This window comes from Diadema setosum, chromosome 21 (genome assembly GCF_964275005.1).
Source record: "Diadema setosum chromosome 21, eeDiaSeto1, whole genome shotgun sequence".
Classification (NCBI taxonomy): Eukaryota; Metazoa; Echinodermata; class Echinoidea; order Diadematoida; family Diadematidae; genus Diadema; species Diadema setosum.
The window spans coordinates 64,196-86,824 of NC_092705.1; the positions used below are offsets into that span (position 1 = coordinate 64,196).

Below are 22,629 nucleotides of genomic sequence, written 5' to 3' on the forward strand. Positions count from 1 at the left end.
CAACAAAGTCCCTGCCTGTCTTGGTGTTATTCCTGATGAAGGTACAGTTTTAAATTTGTTGATTAGGGCAGATAAACCAGGTAAAGTAGAGCTCAATTACAGACACAAAAATTACAGGACTTCAATGAAGACCGCCATCCGTTTTGTCACTTTTGTACATTCTGTAGGGATTTTTCTCTTTCTTTTGAAGTTAATTTATTTTTGAGGTGGATTTCTTCTTTAAAAAAAAAAAATATATAAAAGTTGTTGATGCCTAATACAAGTCTATTGTCTCCTTATGCAACATGAAATGTGTCATTTTAGTGACAGCTAGATGCAATTCTTGAAGGAAATAGATGAAAAAGTCATGTCAAAATATTGACCATGTTGGAGACTGTAGGGCCTACATGATCGTTATAAGAGTTGTGCCATAGTGAGTACAGCGTAGATGAGGTAAGTGTTTGAATATTACACTATGTTGGTACGGAAACTGGTTACATAGCCTTCATTTTAAGCAGGAGTCGAGTTTATTGCAAAGAAATAAAATGCCAACAGTATCAAAAATTCATTATCTTAATTTCTTTGACTGTGAATTCATCCCTAAAATCAATCAATTGAAATGGAGATCGAAAAGACTCCCTGCTATGTCGTAATTCTAGTCTTTGACGTCATCCTTATCTTCGATGTAACCGTCGTCATCAAAAAGAATCATGGTCATCCTTGATTTCTCATTTTAAGGCAACTTTTATTCAATCAGGTAATTGCTGATTGCAAAACATTAAATTTGTGAATTTACCTAAGGAGATGAGTTGTAACTCATTTTGATACAATGTACTGGACATAAAAAAAGGGCATTTGGGAGGCTATTTCCAGTTTATGTGTACTGAGCACGCGCACTTAAATGTGTACAATACGATACGATGACAATTACGCCAAAAACATTTATTTTTCAAAAAGGGATGTTCATTTAATATCCAGATCAAATTTGAAGTCATTTTAACTCATTTTCCACGATAAGATACAAATTTACAGGCTTAAACTTGAAAAATTAACAAATTTTATCGACATCGTTGCCTGTTTCATTGTCGATGTAGCATTCTGAGGGCTTTAATATACAGTCTGTATTGCCAAACTTTGCTTTGCATCACACTTGTATTTCCCATATTCTGAGGAATCTAGAAATACATGTACCAATGTTTGGCTATGAATGAAAAATAAAGGCATGGGGTCCACTTTACTAGGATAACACCCAAATCCTATATTCCCCACATATTCACCAAAAGGTCGTTCCGGACGTGACATCACACAAAACGTCACGGTGCGGGTCTTGGGACCCAACCTTTTTTTTTTTTTTTCTTTTTTTTTTTTTTTTTTTTCTAACATCACTTTTCTGACCCTTCAGACCAAGGGCTATATGTAAACAACAATTACTGTTAGGTGCAGAGGGGGTGCGGGTTGACCCCCCACAAGCCCATGGCCTATTAGTGCTAACACACCTCCCACTAACAGCGTTTCTGTGTGGCCGATACAGAAGTACAGCCTGTATAAAATACATAAAATGTGATGCGTACCTAATGTACACTTAGGGCATTTTGGAGGAAAGTGCTCTTTACTGTTCCGAGAAAAAAAAAATGACTAAATCAATGTTCTTGATGGTCCTCTGCAACAGTTACTATGCCCTCCAGAACAATTACACTGTACTATGTCCAGCACATTCCCACTGCCAAAGAAATGGTATTATTACTTTACTCCCTAAAAAGGATAAAGATCCAATGTACAACTGTATATAAAAAATTACAGACCCATTACCCTCTTAACTGTAGATTTTAAAATTATAGCTAAATGCCTTGCTAATCGTTTAAAGCGTTTTATAGGTCAACTTATTCATTCTGACCAGTCCGGCTTTCTCAAAGGCAGATCTATTGGTACCAACATTCGCCTTATTTTAGATGTTATTGAATATGCCAATGAAAATGATCTTCCAGGTGCTATTGTAATGCTTGATATTGAGAAAGCTTTTGATAGTGTCAGACATGATTTTTTTATTCCGGGCATTGAAACATTCTAATTTTGGAAAAACATTTATAGATTGGATTAGAGTTATCTATTCAAATAGAATTAGTTATGTCATGAATAACGGTTTTATGACTGATCGTATACACATGGAAAGGGGTATCTTTCAAGGATGCCCTATTTCTCCTTACTTATTTTTATTTGTAATCGAAATGATGGCGTCTTCAATCCGTCAGAATAAAGATATTAAAGGATTTGACGTTGATAATCAGGAAATTAAAACGTCTTTGTTAGCTGATGACACAGTTTGTTTGTTTTGGGGGGTTTTTTTTGGATGGTTCTTCAGAATCTTTTGACAATTTGTTTGAGACATTAAATTGTTTTAGTGAACTTTCTAGATGCAAAATTAATCAGAGTAAAACAGAAGCTGTTTGGATTGGTTCAAAAAGAGGTTGTAGGGATATCCCTGCTTCTGGGTTTGGAATATCTTGGAAAACTACTCAGTATAAATCTTTGGGTATATATTTTTCATTTGATAAAAGATTATTATTTGATCTAAATTATAAGAAAAAGTTAAAACAAGTTGAACTTACTGTTAAATGTTGGCGTATGAGAAACCTTTCACTAATTGGGAAAATATGTGTGATTAAAACTCTGGTATTGCCACAATTTCTGTATCTTTTCTCGGTGTTAGGTATCAAAATCCCTTCTGTTTTTTTCAAAGAATTGAATAAGATATTTTTTAGTTTTATATGGAATGGTGGTAGGGATAGGGTGAAAAGGAAATTAATGTGTAATGATTATGCGCAATGTGGTCTTCGTATGATTGATCCCTATACATATGCCCTTGCTCAAAAAATGACATGGGTTAAATGTTTATTAGATAAAAATTATGATAGCTTATGGAAGAGAATTGAACTCGCATTTTTAAAAAAATTTCACGCATAGATATTTTGTGGATTTCTCATGCTCCAGAATCCATTCTGAGAAGTCTCAATAACACCCAGTTGGCAGATTCCCTCCGGACTTGGTATATTTTTAGGGAAGGGGCTTCTAGGGAAATCTTAGGGAAAACTTTCTCAGATATTTGGAATTGTCAGTCATTGTGGTTCAATGAAAAGATAAAATCCAAATCAAAACAATATCTGTATTATGATGAATGGTATGATAAAAATGTTCGTAAGGTTTCCGATTTGTTGAACCCACCTCTCCCTGGACACAAATTATTTGAAGAATTAATTTAAGATTTTGATGTTTCTCGTGAAGACAGAAGAAAATATACATTTTTGTTGAAAAGTATACCAAATTTTTGGCTGGAATCCACTGATGTAGAAAATACGGACAATGATGTTGTTGGTATGATTGTTGATAAGCTTGTTCAATCTAAAAAGTCCCTAAGTATGCATATTATGTAATACAAGAAAAATGTACCTCAGATGACCGTTATGAACTATTCCACCAGACTTAAATTGGGAAGTGGTTCATAATGTGAATTTCAAGTGTTCGATACTCATTTACGCTCTTTTTATTTCAAAATTGACAAACTCTTCAAGTGATTTTTTGTTTAAGATAAAGAGAAAAGATTCGCCTAACTGTACCTTTTGTGAAATATTACCTGAAACAACTGTTCACTTGTTTTGCGAGTGCAATGTAGTAATGCCTGTATGGAATGATTTGTTGCAAATAATTTTATAACATGATAGTGATTTTAGTCTGGATAATTTCAAGAAAATGTTTGGAGTTTCTTCAGATAAATTCTTATCTTTTTTGTTTTTGTCGTTAAAATATTTCATTTATATATGTAAATTTAAAAACATTAGACCCAATTTTGAATTTTTTAAGTTACACTTGAAAATTAAGAAAGAAACAGAGTATTACGTGGCTAAGAAAAGAGGTAAACTTCATCTTCACTTTAAGAAATGGAAATTTGAGTTGTAAAACCCAGTAGATGTTTAACATAGACTGTATTTGTTAGGGTAGAACCTTCAAGATGTTATACTGGTGACTACCACAATAATTTGTGTATTGATCAAAATGATACTGCGTTTTTATGTCTTATTGATGATCTTATTTTCATTTTTATTTTTATTCTTATTTTCATTTTTATTTTTTGTTCCATATGTTCATAATATTGTGTAATTTGTATTGTTTGTAATCAAGAAATCAATAAAACATACAAATACAAAAAAAAAAAAAACATTCCCACTGCCACCTGATAGTCACAGACAACACTGTAATAAGCACACTTTCACGGGGAAATTACATTTATTGGTTCTCAGTTTATTTGACATACAGGAGTACACATCAGTTTACATGTACTGTACTACAAAACAGCAGGTGAAAGTATTCAGGTAGTCCAAACAGTCAAACATGCATAACCGGTAAATCATAAATGTAAAATAAAATAAACAAGCTTACCCGGAAAAAAATTGTGCAGCCTATTCTCACAAATCATTTTCCACTACCATACAGACAAAACACCTTCAACAGATTTAACGAAAAGCACAAACTGAAACATAAACAAATCAAGTAGTACACCATCCCTTATAGAACTGGATAAAGAAAAAGCATGTCTAAATTTATACAGAAGCACATCAGTCACATGTCACTATTGGGGTACCAAATCCGTGTACAGCATCTCAAAAATGTACAATGTTCAGGAGACTGAAAAAAAAACATAATGACAGCCAAAGCACTTTTACAAATGGAACTGCCTTTCCTTTGACATGTTGTGGCGTCGTAATACTTTTGGGTAAGACAACTACGTGTACCCGAACAGGATTTGGACAGGGCATCACTTAACTGAGTATGTGACAATTAATCAAAAACAAAAAACAAAAAACAAAAAAAAAACAGTGATTTGTACACCTGTATTCATCAAAATTTGAGATACTAGTTCTTGTCAACCCACCAACAATACATGTATATCTTTACTTGTGCAAGTTTTATTCTTTCTTGGGCAATTATGTGTACTAGATGTAGTTGGATATCCTGACAAATAATTCAATTATAGAGTTTCAAACATATACAATATCCAACTCACTCCAATTTAAAATAGAATTTACACATCAGCTATAAATCACTAGATTGCACCATCAGTCTTGTGGGTTTTTTTTTTTTTTTTGTTATGGACAATCACTTTTACATAAGGCTAATATCTCAACATGAAGGACACTACATATCTATTATGTTGCTACATTACATATGCACAACTTACTTTTGTCAAACTTTCATGAGTTATAAGGAGCGACTGCCTATTACTTGTAAGTCTGAAATTATACACGTTAGTCGGGTAACATGAGTAACTTGGCAAACTCCTACAAATACATGTTGGTGTTGTTAATTATCCTATTACACACAAAGAAATGTCTCCCATGTGGAAGGCAACAGCAAATCAAAGCATTCAAATGTACCCTCTCTTTTAAGTGTAAATGTCAGTAAATCTAATAATGTTGCAGATAACAAATGGGAGATTAAAATGTTTGATGTCTAGCTATTACATCACCTTTGATAAGATAGATTTGTAGTATCAAGGGCATACCAATAACACTGAAGCTGTAAGCTCGTGTCTGACATATACACCATGCCTCTGCATTCTGTAAACTCAAATCCATGATGAGATGAATTACAGTTTGACATTAATCTCTTCATCTACTCTCAAAATTTCAGTGTATGTACACGTACATCCCATTACTTCAAATCACAAAGATTGAAAATTTTTATGTTAGCCTCTCACCTTGAATTTTGAAACTTAATTTACTGTGCATTCTAATTAGGAATTCCTTGTTTCTGTTGCCTTTCACACACCCTTATCAATACATCTAACCATTATTACTCGAGTAGTAAATCAAAGCATTGTACTTAGGCATAACAAAGAAACTGTAATTGTGACAAGTAGCTTTTTTTTCAGATAATTCTGTGATTTTGCAAAAATCTATCTACGCATTATCTGACTAGAATGCATCCACACATTTTTCGTATGGGGATACGTTTACATGTGCACACAGCAAAATGTCAGAATTGACCTTAACCTTGACTACACTTCATCAAAACTACAGTCAATATTGGTCAGTCATGCCCTGCATAAACACTTTGTATGTTCCTGCAAGAGAATGGTTATGTCAGTTTCGAATAGCATGTTTTTATCATTATGATATAAGAGCACCTTTAATAAATGTATAGAATAAACCACTGGACATTACTTGCAGATGTTCTTATATGTAAAAATTAAAAATTGTTTTCATGTCAATCATCTTCTGTGATTTCTCATGTTATATTTCCCGTCCTTAGAGTTACAACACACACGCAAGAATATTCACTGAGTAGTAAGTGTCTACAAATGCACTTTGGTCATGTTGTGTGCACTTGCATATCTCTCTCTCTCTCTCTCTTTCTCCTTCTTTCTCTCAACATAAAAAAAAGAAAAAAAAGTTTCATTGAAGTCAAGTTGTTCCGTTGAAGGTGTCAGGTTTATCCTCTGTCAGTGGACTAATCTATTCCCGTCAATAGATGTCTTTCCAGCCAAAGCATGCGTCTCATTCAAGATCGCTTTCTGCCTTAGCCTTCATAGTGTCAGCACTGTATTAGAGGTAGCCAAATCACCAGAGTTCCCCACATTCTGTGTTTCTATATAGTCATCAAACTACATAAAAGTCAAATACAGTTGTATGTCTAAATAGAGCACTCAGTAAAAACTCAAACCATCCATGAATGAGTACAGTGGTCAGAGAAAAACACGACTCACAAATGCCTTTTTTTGTGTGTGTGTGTGTGTATTTCCTCAGTCTTCAGTAGCAGTTAAATGTTTTGCGTGTATGAAATCTCCATGACAGGGTCATTCATTATATCAAGTAGTCTATTTCTCATGGCAGATAAAAGGAAGGTGGCTTTTAAAAGATTTCAGTTCAGTCTCTAGAAGATGGAGTTAATCCATCCCCACCCATCTAGACAGCACTCTCTCCAAGCTCTCTGAAATACATACATGCATAAACAAATAAATCATACCAAAGTTACAGTATGAATCTGTAAAATATCATGAGATGAGATTAACTAATACTATCATCTACAAATGTAGATATACTGACAAGCTGGAAGTTTTACTCTATTCATCTTAAAGAGAAGATGAGGAACTCTAGTTTTCAAATGGCATAAAACTGACAGCAACGGAACATACTGGCTGTGAATGAGCTTTCCCCAATGGCTTGCTAGAGACTGCTCCACTCCTGTATCATAAAGATAAAGCAGATGAAATCTCATGTTTGCAATATGTGGCCTTTGGCCTGTTCTTTTAAACATGTACCAGTATTAACCACCTACAATACAAACTGAAGACATGTATGCTGCTCCATAAATACAGTGTTCAACTTCATAATACATGCCTACAGTGTCATCTGCCACTTTCTAGAAAATATAAAGGAAAGGAAAACCTTCTGATTTTGTCCATAGGTTTAAACAGTGTCATATGTAAAAATAGTGAAGTTTCAGCAACATGTGTTCGTTTAACGTAATCTGACACCCTTACCTTAAACTAATTTGTAGGTTCGATTTCTATAAATTTTGTATCAAAATGTGTGGGATGTAGGATCACATAAAAATGTCGTGAAATATCAAGGCGTTAGGAAGCACCGACAAAAATTTGATGGGGGGCATAATGCCCCATCACCCCCCCCCCCCCCCCCCTCCCTCCAAGTATTAGGGTTAAATGTTTGTTAGATGAATGCTCAATGAAAACTGCAAATTTAATACAGTAACGTTCCCTGTAGACTGCAGAAGCCATAAGAATACCTGCAATCATTAAAGGTCCAGTTTACCTTTGGGAGCAGTGATTTCAAAAATGTTCAAGATATCACATTTGATTCATATGTGTAGGTCTGTTGTATCATAAAACATCCTACCATATAAAGTTTTTGCAATAAAGCCTAAAATATAAGGAGATATCAGTGTTTTTCTCAATAAACCGTAACTGTATACGCTTTAGTCTGGAAATATTTTTATTATAACTGTTGTTTATATTTTGTGTATTTAACAACACTTGACATCGATTACACGGATTCAAATTTTTACAGTGGTTGTTTCTATCATTAAATCACATTTTAGAACTATTTTAAACACTAATGCTGGGTTTTTGTTTCATATGCAAAAGGTAAATTGTGCCTTTAAATTGTTGCCTGTACACCTGCAATGACAAAAATACATACATTGTACACTGGAAACTCGGAGATCCTTGGGACCAGAAAACTTGTTTGCTATGTTACAAATAAACAATACAAAATAAAGCAGATTTTTCTTTGGGACCAGAGAAATTAGTTTGTCATATGAGTATTTTGATATACTGTATCAGATCTCTTCATATCAAGTTGTCACTGCATCTGTACACAAAATCATCAACTCACCATTATATCTGTCTGTAGTTCAATTTCATGGTGTTCTCAAGAATTTGGACAAGTTCTGGAAACTTTGGCACCTTGCCAGATTCCAGTTTGGACCAAATTGGCATGCCTAGGAAAAACATAAAATGCATAAATTTTTGAGAAACAGAAATAAAAGAGCACTCCATCCACATGCACAACACATAAATTTTACACTGTACATCAACCAGGATATACTCAGAAACGACCTTTATTTTTTTCTCCTGTCAAGATATAACAATCTAGAAAATATAAAGGGAATTCCACAAAAATTCACTTTTCTAGCATAATGAAAGAGCACTTGACTTTAGAACCACTTTCAGAAAGCAAAGAAAATTGCTACCCTTAACATATTTGATTGGTTTCTGTATCATTGTACATGCAAATTCATGTACATTAAGTTGTTCACAGAATATTTTTTTCTTCATTGACTTTACACAATGTACAGCAATACAATGTACATTCATTGTTGTATTACTTATAGTCTACTGTAAAAGTGGATATTTTCGCGCGACTAATTTTTCGCGCTAGGCCAGGTCAGAAGAGTTTCGCGTGTTTTTAATTCCGCGGAATCAAGACATCATGCACAGGAACGTATGGCAAGCAAAAATATTCGCGTGTTTTTATTTTCGCGCTAGTTTCTGGTTGCGCGAAATGCGCGAAAATTTCAACACCGCGAAAATTTCCACTTTTACAGTATACAAATGTAATACAACAATGAATAATACAGTGGGGCTACAACATAAGCGTGGCTTGATTTGCCTGCAGCCCCCGTACATAATACACAACGGAAAGAGAATAGGATGGAGGGGATGTTGCATAGAGATAGGATAGATGAAAGGAGAAAGGGAAAGGAGAGGTCTGTCTGCTTTCATTAAAGGTTTATACAAAGTACACTGTACTGTAAGTTCACCTGTATCACTGATTAGCAGCAAGGCATGACAAAATATTTTCTTACCGAGGTACAGGTAAACAGTTAATACAGTTCATGGTCGGTTATCTGTATGTCATTGTAAAGTTGATAGAATGTGTAATTTTCATGAAAAAATTAATTCTTGTGGAATTCCCTTTATATTTTCTTTACATTGTTGTCAACACATGATGCCATAACCTCTAGTAGTCTCCTCATCCAGCAGTTCCAACACCAAAACCTTAAAAATTCATACATAGCTTTTATATCAATTGTCGCAATTTTCCTCAAACTTTCACTGATGTGTTCTATTAGTGTTGCTGCTTTCAGTCAATCCACATTTCTCTTTCATTCCTACACAATGGAAAATATAACAAACATTGATCCTTAATCCACCTTACCTTTGGTCAACAATTCAATATAAAGCTGCATACAAGCCATTAGAGGCTTGGTGTACTGTCCCTGGTAGAGTTTTACACAATAAATCCACCTTCCATTTTCCAATTTACTGCCTTTCATCATTGCTTCAAGTTACCATAAAAACACTCCGAGTAGCATAAAAATGCAGTGACAAATAACAACACTTTTCACAAGAAAGAACAGCATTAGGGCAGAGGGCAACTCATCATGAGGACATCAGATTCCAGCACTCTGCACTACCTGATACCACGCCATAAACAATCAACTTGTAGAAACATGTATCCTATTCAATATCATTGTGACAAAGTTTCCTTCAATGTAATATTGTTTAAAGTAGTCCTGGAAATTACACAAGTTTACACCCAAAGGTCATATGTTCCGTTTATAGATCAATAAAAGTATACATGTACACTGTACAGTACTTTGTTGTACATGCTACAATAATTGTAACTCGATTATGCATTTTTGTTATAAACATCAGTCAGTCTATCTATTATACATGAAGCCTGGAAATTCAATTCCACCTTCCCCTCCCCCCAAAAATAATAATGATAAATTTAAATAAATGAAACAGGATAAAGAAAATGATTATTCAACAGAATATATTTTCATAAAATAAGTATAAATCTATACTGCCACCAAAAATCTTGAACATCTCAAAACTTTCATGGATGCAAGAGTTGCATCACAGATTCGCATTCAGCGCCAGCAAAATAGGGTAAACCCATCAATTCACTTTCACTATGTTCACCACTTATAAGGAATTACTTATATAGTGCACTGCCATTATAATGAACACGACACGGTTATAACGAAATTCCAGTTACAAACAAGTAAAAATTCAGGCCGCAACATTATCAGCTCTATGTCTTTCTACTTTGTTTGGTTATAACGAAATTTCTACTAAGAAAACTGCCGGTGAACAGCCGCAGGGGTCGCACTTAACTTTTTTTTTTTAACTAGCCAGGCGGACTACTTAGAATCAATTTTGACACTGAAGCAATATTTTGGCTAGCCAGACGGACTAGTAACTTCAGAATTTTACGATTTTTAGCTAGTCCAACGTGATTTTGGGTGGCCAATGGCCAGCGGACCATCGCCAATTTCGAACCCTGCGGTCCCGAGAACTTTGTTAAAACAAGAGTCCACTGTATTAGAATTCATTTTTTGGTGGCTTTCTTAGGTATCCTAAAACTCTGGGATGCAAGAGTTGCTTCAACCAGATTCAGATTTAGCCTACTCGAAATAGGATATAACCGTCAAATCTTTTCAATTTTTACTGTTTATATGGAAATAACAACTATGGGAATTCCAATTTTTGGTGGCCATACAGTGGAAACTCGATGTAACGAGATGGTCGGGACCGCGTCGTTTTCCTCGTTATAGCCAATATCTCGTTATATCAGAAGGCATGAAAAAAGCATAACAAAATGACATTAATGAGCACATGTGGGACTACCCATCACCTTTCAATCAATAATGATAACCTGGTAAATGTTTACTGTGAGTGAGGGAATTACTTACCTCTTTGGGTGAGAAGATGTTTTTCGCCAATTAAATCCAATACATTGTATCAAGAATGTGTTTCTTAATGGATGTTAGAATTTGTAAATGTATACTGTAGCTTGCAATCGTGTCACGATCATCTGTGAATTGGTATGTGGTTATGACAAGTGTGTGTTGTGTGTGGAAAACTCGAACATGTTCTGCACAATGCTGTGTGTGTATGTGACACATTCTGTTATGTACATTATGCCTACGCGTGTGTGAAGATGGGGAATTCCCGAGTAGAAAAACGAATCACAGCATCAGATTGCCTCACACCTGCTATACGTCATGATGATGTCATGAATGTATTGCATAGGGCAATATATTACTGCTAGTGCTACCACACTCTCTGCATGTATCAGTGCACACACACACACACACACATACAGCAGGCGGTGCTAGGTGGAGTGCACTGAAGAAAATACTTGGTGTACAAGACGGTTTTCATCGCATCGAGCTTTACAATCTTGGAACATGATTGCATAGGCGAAGTAAAGCTTTACCCGAAGAGATTTTGCTTTACCTCGCTATAACAGGTTTGATGAACTATGTTTTTCTTTGTTTGGAAATCACAAAATTTATCTCGTTATAGCAGTTATTTCGTAATAGCCGATCTCGTTATAAGAGTAGCGTTTTGCATACACTTGTGTGGAGGGAAATTTGGGACCGGGAAAATTTCCTCGTAATAACCGATATCTCGTTACAGCAGTGTTCTTTATATCAAGTTTCCCCTGTACCTCAAAATCCTAAAGAATACATGAGTTGGGTAATCCATATTTGGATTAAGCATATAATTAAAATCTGGTCATATATTTTTTTCTTTTCCAATTTTTCACCATTTGTTAAAAAAAAAAAATATGGGAATTTCACATTTTAGCTGCCACACTGGCAGCCATCTTCAATATCCCCAAACAAACCCTCAAGGATGCAAGAGTTGCATCATCCAGATTCAGATTCATGACTTTTGAAATAGAATAAAACCATCAAAAATCAGTGGGAGGACTGTATACTACAGCTTTACCAGGGCTCAACATACACATGTAAGCAGTGGCCCACGGACGCTAAAAATTGGTGTCAGGCCACCAAATTAATCTTTTGGTGGCCAGATCAGGGAACTTAGATTGAAATGGATTGTTACATTTATATAGAGTAGCGGACCCAGTTTGCAGCAGGTTAAGGCCTTTTCAAGGGTATTTAGTAGTATTCTGGTAAAACGGGCAACAGAAATTACACATGTAAATAATTTTTTTTTTCTTATTGGAAGAGGTACCATACCGTACCAAAGGCCTCTTGACACTGCATCACAATTTTGTATGGTGGACAATTACCCTAGTCATAATAATCAATCTTATGCAGAAAATTTGCTACCACCAAGAGGACCCGGTTTGCGGCAGGGGGGTCCAGTTTGCAGCACCCCACACAAAAATGTCCCCTGATTTCTTCAAACATTAAAATTTTGCAAAAACCAAATATTTTTTGATGGTCCAACTAGTTTTCAGCTTGTTAGAACACTTTATTTGGATTCATTATCTCGATCCTTCACGATTTCATAGTTTTTCAAGATCGCATGTATTTCATCAATTTCCACATATTTTGACATGTAAAATAGCGCTATGTGTGTAAATCCCATAGGGGTGCCGCAACCCTAACCCTAACCCTAACCCATCCCCGACATTTTGGTCACTGTTGCAATCCTCAAACTGACAAAGGAAATGAACTTTAGAATATTTAACACAGTTACACAAGGAATCCTTACCATGCCAGGCCTCTTTTCATAGTAAGATTTTGTATAAAGATACAAACAAGGGATGATGGTGGTTGCCTAGCAACAGAATAAAATCTTAGCGTTTGGTTAAGAAAGTCATACTTTTTTAAAAACAGCATGACACAGACAGTTTAGATTAGAATTATGCAGGCCATCATCCGAGTTATTTCATGATTCTGGTATCAAAAGAAAGCTCTTCAGTTGCTTTTCAAATAAAACAATTTAGGAAAAAGAATACCCTTCTACTTTTGAAGATATGGTTAGATATTCCTAGGGGTGCCGCAAACTGGACCCCTGCAGCAAACTGGTGCCCCGACTCTAATGCTTTTATTTTGGGCTCCTGTGTATCATTTTCGGGCCTCCAAATTTATACTGTATTGGCCAGAACAGGCCATCAAACACAATTTTAGGTTAGTGTCAAGCCTTGGCTATTTTCGAGCTACATGTATGTACAGTACTTTGGTAAACAGTCTAATGGAACACAATTTGGCAACATGGTAAATGCTGAAGTGAATCTTTTTCTAGCATAGACTGCTTTACGGTAGAAACTCACCATTAAATGAAATTTCAAAGGCCCCAGTGGAAAGCAGTTGTCCCTCAATAGCATTACTGATGAAGAATAGCATCATACAGGCATAAATCTGTGTGGAAACCAAAGAATACATCAGCCTCCTTTCACAACAATTGTATCATGGATGAAATACAAATATATGTACATGTATGTTCTCAGATGAATGCATACACGCGTATAATTCTTGCACAATTTCAATCACTGCTGTGACAAGAGATTTGGAGAGGAAAAGAGACGAAATGTTACAAGTGTAGCTTGCCAATGAAACTGCAGGCATACATACAGTTGTACATTTTGTATGCATCCCTCATGACTTTAAGCAGCCTACATTGTATTTTGAACTTACATAAGGAAAGGGATTTCAGTTAGCCATGCATGATAAATGGCCCTGACAATGATACAATGTGTCCCTTATTTTAGCAGCATTTCTTCTTAGAATCATCACTCAGTACAGGAACGGTATGCTATACTATGGTATTGGCAATCGTTTCCTATGAAATGTAGCTTGTTCCATTTTGACTAAACATTTACCACCAAATGACAGTCAGACTAAAACTCACTTTATTTTGTAGTGCCCAAGTCCAAATATGGTGTGTTTCCATGTTAAATAGAGGGAAAGGGTCATAGCCAAATGCAATCATGCCTATGAGCATCAATTTGGCCACTCCTAGGAAAGAGGCCAGGTACTGACGAATTGGGTGGGCAGGAAAATTCTCTCCTTCGATCTTGAGGTCGGGGTAACGCTGATGAAGACGGGAAGCGTACTCCTCAAAGACCTGTCGGTACCCTCAGGAAATGCTATGGTAGCAACAGGAAAGATAAATGCATTGTATCATCATAAGAGAAGACATATGATTCAACATGGCTTTAAAAGAAAAAAAAATACCATCACACTACATAAAAGCAGAGTATCACATATCCAATAATAAAAGTCGACAGGCCACACCTAGCTTTTACTAGGATCTCTGTTTCACCTTGTTTTTGGATATGGACAAGTCCAAGATAACACGCACGTTACGTATGGGACATTCAGAGACTTTTATGACCTGAAAAATACCTTAAAGGGAACGCAAACCCAAAGAGCAATGTGGATCGAGTAAAAGCATTAACATTAATAGAACACATCAGTGAAAGTTTGAGGAAAATTGGACAATCGATGCAAAAGTTATGAATTTTTAAAGTTTTGGTGTTGGAACCGCTGGATGAGGAGACTACTAGAGGTTATGACGTATGAGTGGACAACAATATAAAGAAAATATAAAAGGAATTCCACAAAAAGTCACTTTTATAGCAAAATGAAAGAGTACTTGACTAACCGCTTTCAGAAAGCAGGGGTAATAAGTGTTACCCCTAACATATGTCAGTATCAAGTTGATGGAATGTGTAATTTTCATGAAAAATGAATTTCTATTGAATTCTCTTTATATTTTCTTCATGTTGTAGTCCTCTCATACGTCATACCCTCTAGTAGTCTCCTTACCCAGCAGTTCCAACACCAAAACTTTAAAAATTCATAACTTTTGCATCGATTGCCCGATTTTCCTCAAACTTTCACTGATGTGTTCTACTAATGTTACTGCTTTCGCTCAATCCACATTGCTCTTTGGGTTTACGTTCCCTTTAATGGTCTTTGATCATATTGAACTTTATCATGGTGATTGATATCTAGGAGAAGTATAATCATGTAAAAGATGGAGAAAAATGACCTTCACAATTATATTCTAAAGAAGAAAATATGTGGCGTTACGTATGGGACCAGAAAAATTTTGTTTTTTTGATCATTTGATCCCATAGAGTGGTTTCTGAATATCTCACAAAACATCAACAGCTAAATCCTCACCTCAACCAGAACTGTACATGTACACCCCCTTTAACATGTTGGAAAAGAAAGCAATCTTCTAAATACTCCAAAAATTGCATTTATCCACAGTAGGATTATTCAAGTCTTAGAAACTGGTGCAATCAATCCCACTGATGTCACTCCAGTTAAAATCATCTGCAATTACAACTTGACTATACATATACATGTACGCCTACAGGGCCGGCACAGTGTTTTCAAAAGTGTGGGGGGCCCACTTCCGTGAAAAAAAAAAAAGGTCCTTTCAGCTCCCCTCTCCCCGTCCACTTCGGGTTTCTTCAGCTGACAAGCAAACAAACAAACAAAAAAGGTCCTCAGCTCATTCTCTCCCCTCCCATTTCCGGGTGTATAAAAAAAAGGTCTTCAGAGAAAACACATACTTCAAGATCTCTATTTCCATTTGAGTGCCACTTACGTACTTCCGGGTTGAAAAAAGTGTGGGGGCCCAAAGTGATGACACCTTATGTATTCCTATGTATGGTGCACAAAAAGTGTGGGGGCCCAAGCCCCCACGGCCCCACGGCTGCGCCGGCCCTGGGCCTACATGTATCTGTACGTATGAACTGCATGCATCACAAATGAGCTGAAAGCAAGCAGTTACTCTCAGCTCAGATGAAGAATTAGGACTTCTCTGTAAAGCTGTAGACACAGCCATCAGGTTAGAACTAACGGTTTACCGAACTAACACCATTTGGGGAAGAATGTTCATTTAGCCACAGAGATTCACAAAAAGAAGTAGGCCTACAGGCTTGTATTACGATCTCTAGGTCTAGACTAGATCGTCTATTCAAAACCGGGTGAAGTTCTGGATCAACTGATCAATACTATTTTCGCCATAAACTATCACTGTTGGAAGATCTTTGTTCCAAGAAAAAGTGTAACCCTGAATATTAAGCTCTTGGAAGAAAATGTCAACAAGCTGATTTTTTGGAAGAACATACACCTGTAGCCGGTAGGGCTTGTGCCGAAAGGGTGGGTTGGGTGGTGGCGCGTCGCGTTAATGAGAACACCACCCTTCTTCCAAGCCCCCCCCCCCCCCGGTTTTGCCGAAAGGGTGCGTTGGGAGCGTTGGGTCGCGTCGCGTTGACTGGAACCCCACCCTTCGTCCAAAGCCCCCCCCCCCCCCCCCCGGTACATGTAGAAATGCACACCTACAATTTCCTTCCTAATTTGTCAATGAAAACTTCTTGTGGCTATCAGAAATGTCAAGATGGACCATATCTGATGGTTTCATGAAATTTCATAGTCAATTACAGAAGAAAAGTAGCTGATTTTGACTCAAAAGTACGCCGATCGACGGCTGTGTCAGCGTAGCATGATGGATGATCGATTATGTGGAAGAGCGATATAACGACGATAATCGATCGTTGTAGTCTGTGATACAGCCGCTTGATTGGTGTTTCACCACAATAATTACGTGGGCTCGACAGTACAGTAAAATGTGGAAGAAAGTGATTTTGATGCGTCTGTTTTTTATCGTAATTTTCTCCTGTGTGTGACTGTATATCTGTCAATGTTTTTGCTGACTAAATGATGGACGGATAATAGCCTAACCTTTTTCTTCCACTTCTCCTTAATCCCTTCAACACTATTCAAATGAGATTATTATTATCAACTTTTGTCATGACCCCTAAAATCGATACTTGCCACAATTTTTAAAGAAAGGATCAATGTCTTTAATCCTGGTATGAATAATCATGATCAATAAATTGAATAGTGATAATCATGATAGTGGCAATGAAAACAAAGAACTACCACAATAGCTCACTTGAGCCTCCGACTCAAGTGAGCTAACAATAAGGAAAAAATACGAAAAAGAGAAGAGAAGAAAAGAAGAGAAGAGAAGAGCTGCGCGATTCACTTTAAATCGCTACCATAACACCTCAAGTGTCACCAAAATGCTACAAGAACTTGATTGGACCACTCTGGAACAGCGCAGAGAAAATGACAGGTTAATTATGATGTACAAAATACACAATAATCTTACTCCTCTTTCAGCACAGGACTATATTATCAAACAGGCTACTCAGTTAACGAGAGCCTCGCAACCACACTCCTATCAGGTACCATATTCGAGAACTGAATCGCATCGCCATTCGTTCTTCCCAAGAACTGTAAGGAACTGGAATTCCCTGTCGTCAGACATTGTTTCTGCGCCATCTGTGGGATCATTTCGAAACCGTCTAACAGTTGATCACGGTGGCTAGTTGTTTTCGTCAAATGTTCTATGTGCTTGTAAATATCTGTAAATAAATTGTATTATAATGTAAATAGCACCAGTCTGCAAGAATCTTCAGGCTATTGAAGGAGGCAGACTTAACCAGAAGAAGAAGAAGAAAAGAAAGTAGGGGCTACATGCATTGCACGAGTTCGATATGGTTAGTAAGCGGCTAATTAGAGACTACCAGAATCGATTGTAATCGTTGACATCGTTCTCTGCGAAATCGGTGCACTACTTTACGTCGGGGACATATGTTCGCGACCGACGTACTTTTCAACTCCGATTTCTCTTTTTTCTTACCTTTTCAGCTTCCTAATTCCATGAAAACTCTCTGATATGGTTCAATTTAGCATCTCCAATAGCTGCACAAAATGTGATTTACAAACGGCGAAGCGAACGGTAGGTGTGCATTTCTACATGATTACCCCCCCCCCCGGTTTTGCCGAAAGGGTGCATCGGTACTTTTTCTCATGTAATATTAAAAGACGAGTTTTGAACGTTCATATCTAACCTTCAAACAACCATTTCAAAGAGGCTATCGTCCGGATCGGTTTCTAAGCGCACAGGGAAGAGACGAAAGTTGGTCTAATTCCATTTGTATTAAGCGCATTACAATGTAATGTATTATTATTATTGGACGTAAGAAAACACTTCTACAGCCAACGAGTGGTAGACAGCTGGAATAAACTCCCAGAAGATGTCATCCAGTCACAGACACTCCTCACCTTCAAAATGATATTGTCTAAATTGGGTTATTAATGGGCTAAAAAGCTCCCTAAACCCTGCCACACTTGCAATCTCTACGTGAAGATGGAGGTGTGGCACTTCAAGGTAAATTCAAGGTAAATACGCTATGCGTATAGCGCTGGTCGCAGTAAATGTGCACCATCTCTACTGCGTTCAGAATCATTTATAGTTCATACTATTGTAATTGATAGACCACTGCGCTGTACACTGTAGTTACCGCACTACTTACCAATACATTACACTTATCGTTGGCGCTGCAAATTGTGACAATTTTGACTTCATCTTGGGTTCGACTGACGCTTCTGAATATGAAATTTCTCGGAAGGACATGTACGCAAGGAAAAGCACAATAGCCGTGTACGAAATATATGTGAGGTTCGCCATGATGGCGACTTTTTTGTGCGTGAACGTACACCAACACTCGGGGCTTTTCCTCCAAGCGCTCCCTCTCGATCTCCAACCAACAGTCTTCTGTGTTGTTTCGTTTCCCAATTGCCGGTATGTGTGTTTGTGCTATGTGTATGTAGTGTACATATAGAACCTCTTTGGCTTTTCGTGAGTTCAGTCTGTTTCGTGAACGTATGACGCAATGATGCACTGGGCACAGATCACATGACACACGCAGCTGCAGCACTGCATGAATGTAGTACAGTGTACGAATACACGCTATGTATTGTACACGTGTCTATTACGGTAGCCTCTTGAGGGCAGCACATATAGTGGGAGGAGGAACATCTGCGATGTAGACGAAAATTGAATCAAATTTTAGGGTTTGGCAAACACACAATGTGTCTTCATGAGAGTTATATCTAAAATATTAAAAAAAAACGTGATGTCACTTTGGTTACTAGTACACACACGCTAGGCCTATACACTTACTATATTATATATTATATAAAAAATATATTTATATATGTATGTATATATATATATATATATATATATATATATATATATGTATATATATTTTTTTAAAGAAATAAATCTGTGAAAATATAATTGGTATCTTTTTCATCTTGGCCATGCTTGATGTTTCAAACCTACGTGAATGAATGTCCTACTAAGAACAGTCGTGTTCATGATTACTCCTCACTCGTTAGCAAAACTTATTCCATATACCTCGTACACGCACCACCGTTGCACAAAATACATTAAATTTATTCTGGTCCTAAGCTTTTGAGGGGGTCGTTTCAATGTAGTTTTAACCCACACTTTGGTGAAAAATGAGTTACATGTACATGCATTTACACCATCCTGAATCACTGCTCTATAATCCATAAAAACGTCATCTTGAAATTCAATCAATAAGTGGGCTTTTAATGCAGGCACCTTTTTGCCCACAAAAATAATCAGATCTTATATAGCCTATAGGCCCTAAACAGGAATATAGCGCTAAGCCACACTTTTCAAGATGGCGACCACGATGGTAGCAGACAGAAGGGTGTCTGAAAATGTGGACAGTGACCAAACTTTTTCATTTAAAAAATGAGTAATTGTGATTCATCATATTATATAAACCTGTACTCTTCTGGCAGTTATGAAAGTGGAGATGAGATAAACATAGATGAAATTTGAAGCATTTAATGAGTAATTTTTGTTAATTTTTGTACTGTTTGGGTTAGCACTATTTCGCTATTGCGCTAATTCTACTAATCATGACATTTTTCGCCAGTTTTTTATTTTTGTTGATCTTAACGGGACTCTAAAATACCACAATCACTGCTTGGTTTTAGGAGTATAGCATTGTGCCTTGATAATGACCGATAAGAAAATTAATCAACGTTCATAGTTTGTCGTAGCACCTTAAAATTTCATGAGTGGGTTAGCACTTTACTTTACTCATGCTGCCATTTCGCTTCAAAAGGAAAGCTTCCTTAAAATTAATTTGTAGTTAAATAACTGATGAAACATATTGAAAATATAGATCTTCATTTGTTGTGTGTAATTCTATCATCGAAAGGGCTTATTCTAATAAGTGTATTGTCTCTAAATGATTTTCCCAGATCCTAGTGTGATCTGAAAACGTTCATATGGATTTTTTTTTTAAGTACGGATAGCTGGATATTGGATATGTGCCTTATCTGTCAGTAATTCTTACAGGGTTAGATCACTAGTGTAACAAAATTTCGAAATTGCCATAGATTAACAGAAATTAGTGATTTTTTTGTCTGATAACCTTGACAAAGGCAATGCTAGGGTTAGGGTTAGGGTTAGGGTTAGTTCTACGGACTAAAGTATCTCTTTATGCAGACGACACTGCAATATTTCACCCAGGACGTGATGTTTACAAAGTACAGGAACAATTACAAGCAACAAGACTCTACTCCTCAGTAAATGTTTTTCAGATAATGGTATGATTGTTAATTTAGAAAAAAAAGAAAGTCATGTTATTCAGACCTCGCCGAGGAAAACAGAGACATTCTTTTCAAATTTGTATGAATGGCAGGCCTTTGGAAACTGTCACGAGTCTCAAACACCTTGGGGTAATCTTTGAACAAATTGGTGCTCTTGACTGGTCTCCCCACATAGATGAAGTAGTCATGAAAATTTCTCGTTCTATTGTGTGTATATGAAGAATCAAATCGTGTTTGACACGTAAAATCATGAATCAGCTATATTTTTCTTTCATACTTCCGCATATTGATTACTGTTGCGCTGTATATGGGGGTCACTAACAAAGACAAATTTAAACAGATTGCAACGCTGTCAAAATAAGTATGCTCGTGTAGTATTGAATGGAGGTTATTACATGTCAGCGCAAGCTCTTACTCATGCTCTCAAATGGCAGTCAATTGAACAAAGAATTCAATATCATTACTGTGTTCTGGTGTACAATATGCTACACAATTTAGCCCCACCGTACATAGTTAAACTTGTGACCAAACGCCCTACTACTTGTACCACTCGATATGCCCTTTCTTGCCAATTACATATACCCAAACCTGGAACTGAATATAAGAAATGCTCCTTCACTTATGCTGCAAGCAAATCATTTAATGAGTTACCCATTTTTATTCAAACAGCCTCCTCATTGCAAACATTTAAGAATCGTGTACGCCAACATCAATCTCTCATTTGATACGAAGCCTTTGCAATAGCTATGAATTTATTCAGATATCTATTTTCTCCGCTCGTTTTATGTTCTTTCTTATGTGTTTTATGTTCTCACGAACCGATTGTTCTTTAGCTGTATCATATCTATGTTCGTTTTGTTCTTGTTTTTTTATTGTGTGCACATGTAATCAACGGCGTAAATCCGTACTGAGGAGTGGGGGGGGGGGATGATCGGCGATAGTCACCATCACCACGATTTACACAAGCCCATAACTGGACCGGCGCAGCCTTGGGAGGGGTGGGGTGGAGAAGCTTGGTGCCCCCACCCCCCCCCCTCAACACGCACACTTTTTTTTTTCAATGATATTTTATTGATTTCATTCAAATTAATCATAAATCAACCCATTCTGGGTGTAACATGAACATAAAAACGGTACAAATGCCATTCAAAAGACAAATCCATTACCAACTTATACCGCCCATCATCTCCCTTCAAACATAACAACTCGATTATAAATCAATCCTACTGACCATTTCTTCACGAGAAAGTATTGACATGTACAAAAAGAAAATGTATATATATATATGTATCTTTGACTATGGTATACTTATACTGCCAATCATCTCTCTTCAACATAACAACTCGATTATAAATTGAGTATGTAAGGGTATATATATACAAGGGTATATACATAAAAAAGCAACAAAAATACGTTATACAAAACTAGAATGAAATCATTTCATTGAAATCAAATCCCTATCCCCCACCAACCCCGATGCACTCAAACCTATCCCACACTCCCACCACAACCCCAAACACATACATCCACAACCACCACCAAACACCAACACACATACCCACCAACACCAAAAACGCACATACACACATACACCCCACACACAAAACACACCCGAAGCGATACCACCTTCCTTCCTAATGAAAACGACTTCCAAATGTTGATTGATACATACAACATACAAGCGTGTAATGGCCGTATGCAGAAAAGCATCGTCCGCCCGCACCCAAATACCGCTCCAAATACCCATTCAAATTCACCAAACAAAACTCATCAAACTCCTAGCTGCGGACTAAATCTTATAACTTTTACACCACCAAAAACTTATCCCTCCCCGCG

The 22,629-nt window shown here is 36.7% G+C and overlaps 1 protein-coding gene across 1 annotated transcript; it reads right to left on the bottom strand.

Annotated features, from left to right (window-relative positions):
• Window positions 1–4,251: 4,251 nt before the first annotated feature.
• LOC140244234 (thioredoxin reductase-like selenoprotein T) lies at window positions 4,252–18,926 on the bottom strand. Its single transcript, XM_072323869.1, has 5 exons — window positions 18,669–18,926; window positions 14,174–14,411; window positions 13,596–13,683; window positions 8,385–8,490; window positions 4,252–7,214 (listed from the first exon to the last, which is right to left on the bottom strand). The coding sequence occupies exons 1-4, from the start codon at window positions 18,821–18,823 to the stop codon at window positions 8,387–8,389; spliced, it is 585 nt and encodes a 194-aa protein (XP_072179970.1). The 5' UTR covers window positions 18,824–18,926; the 3' UTR covers window positions 4,252–7,214; window positions 8,385–8,386.
• Window positions 18,927–22,629: the final 3,703 nt, after the last annotated feature.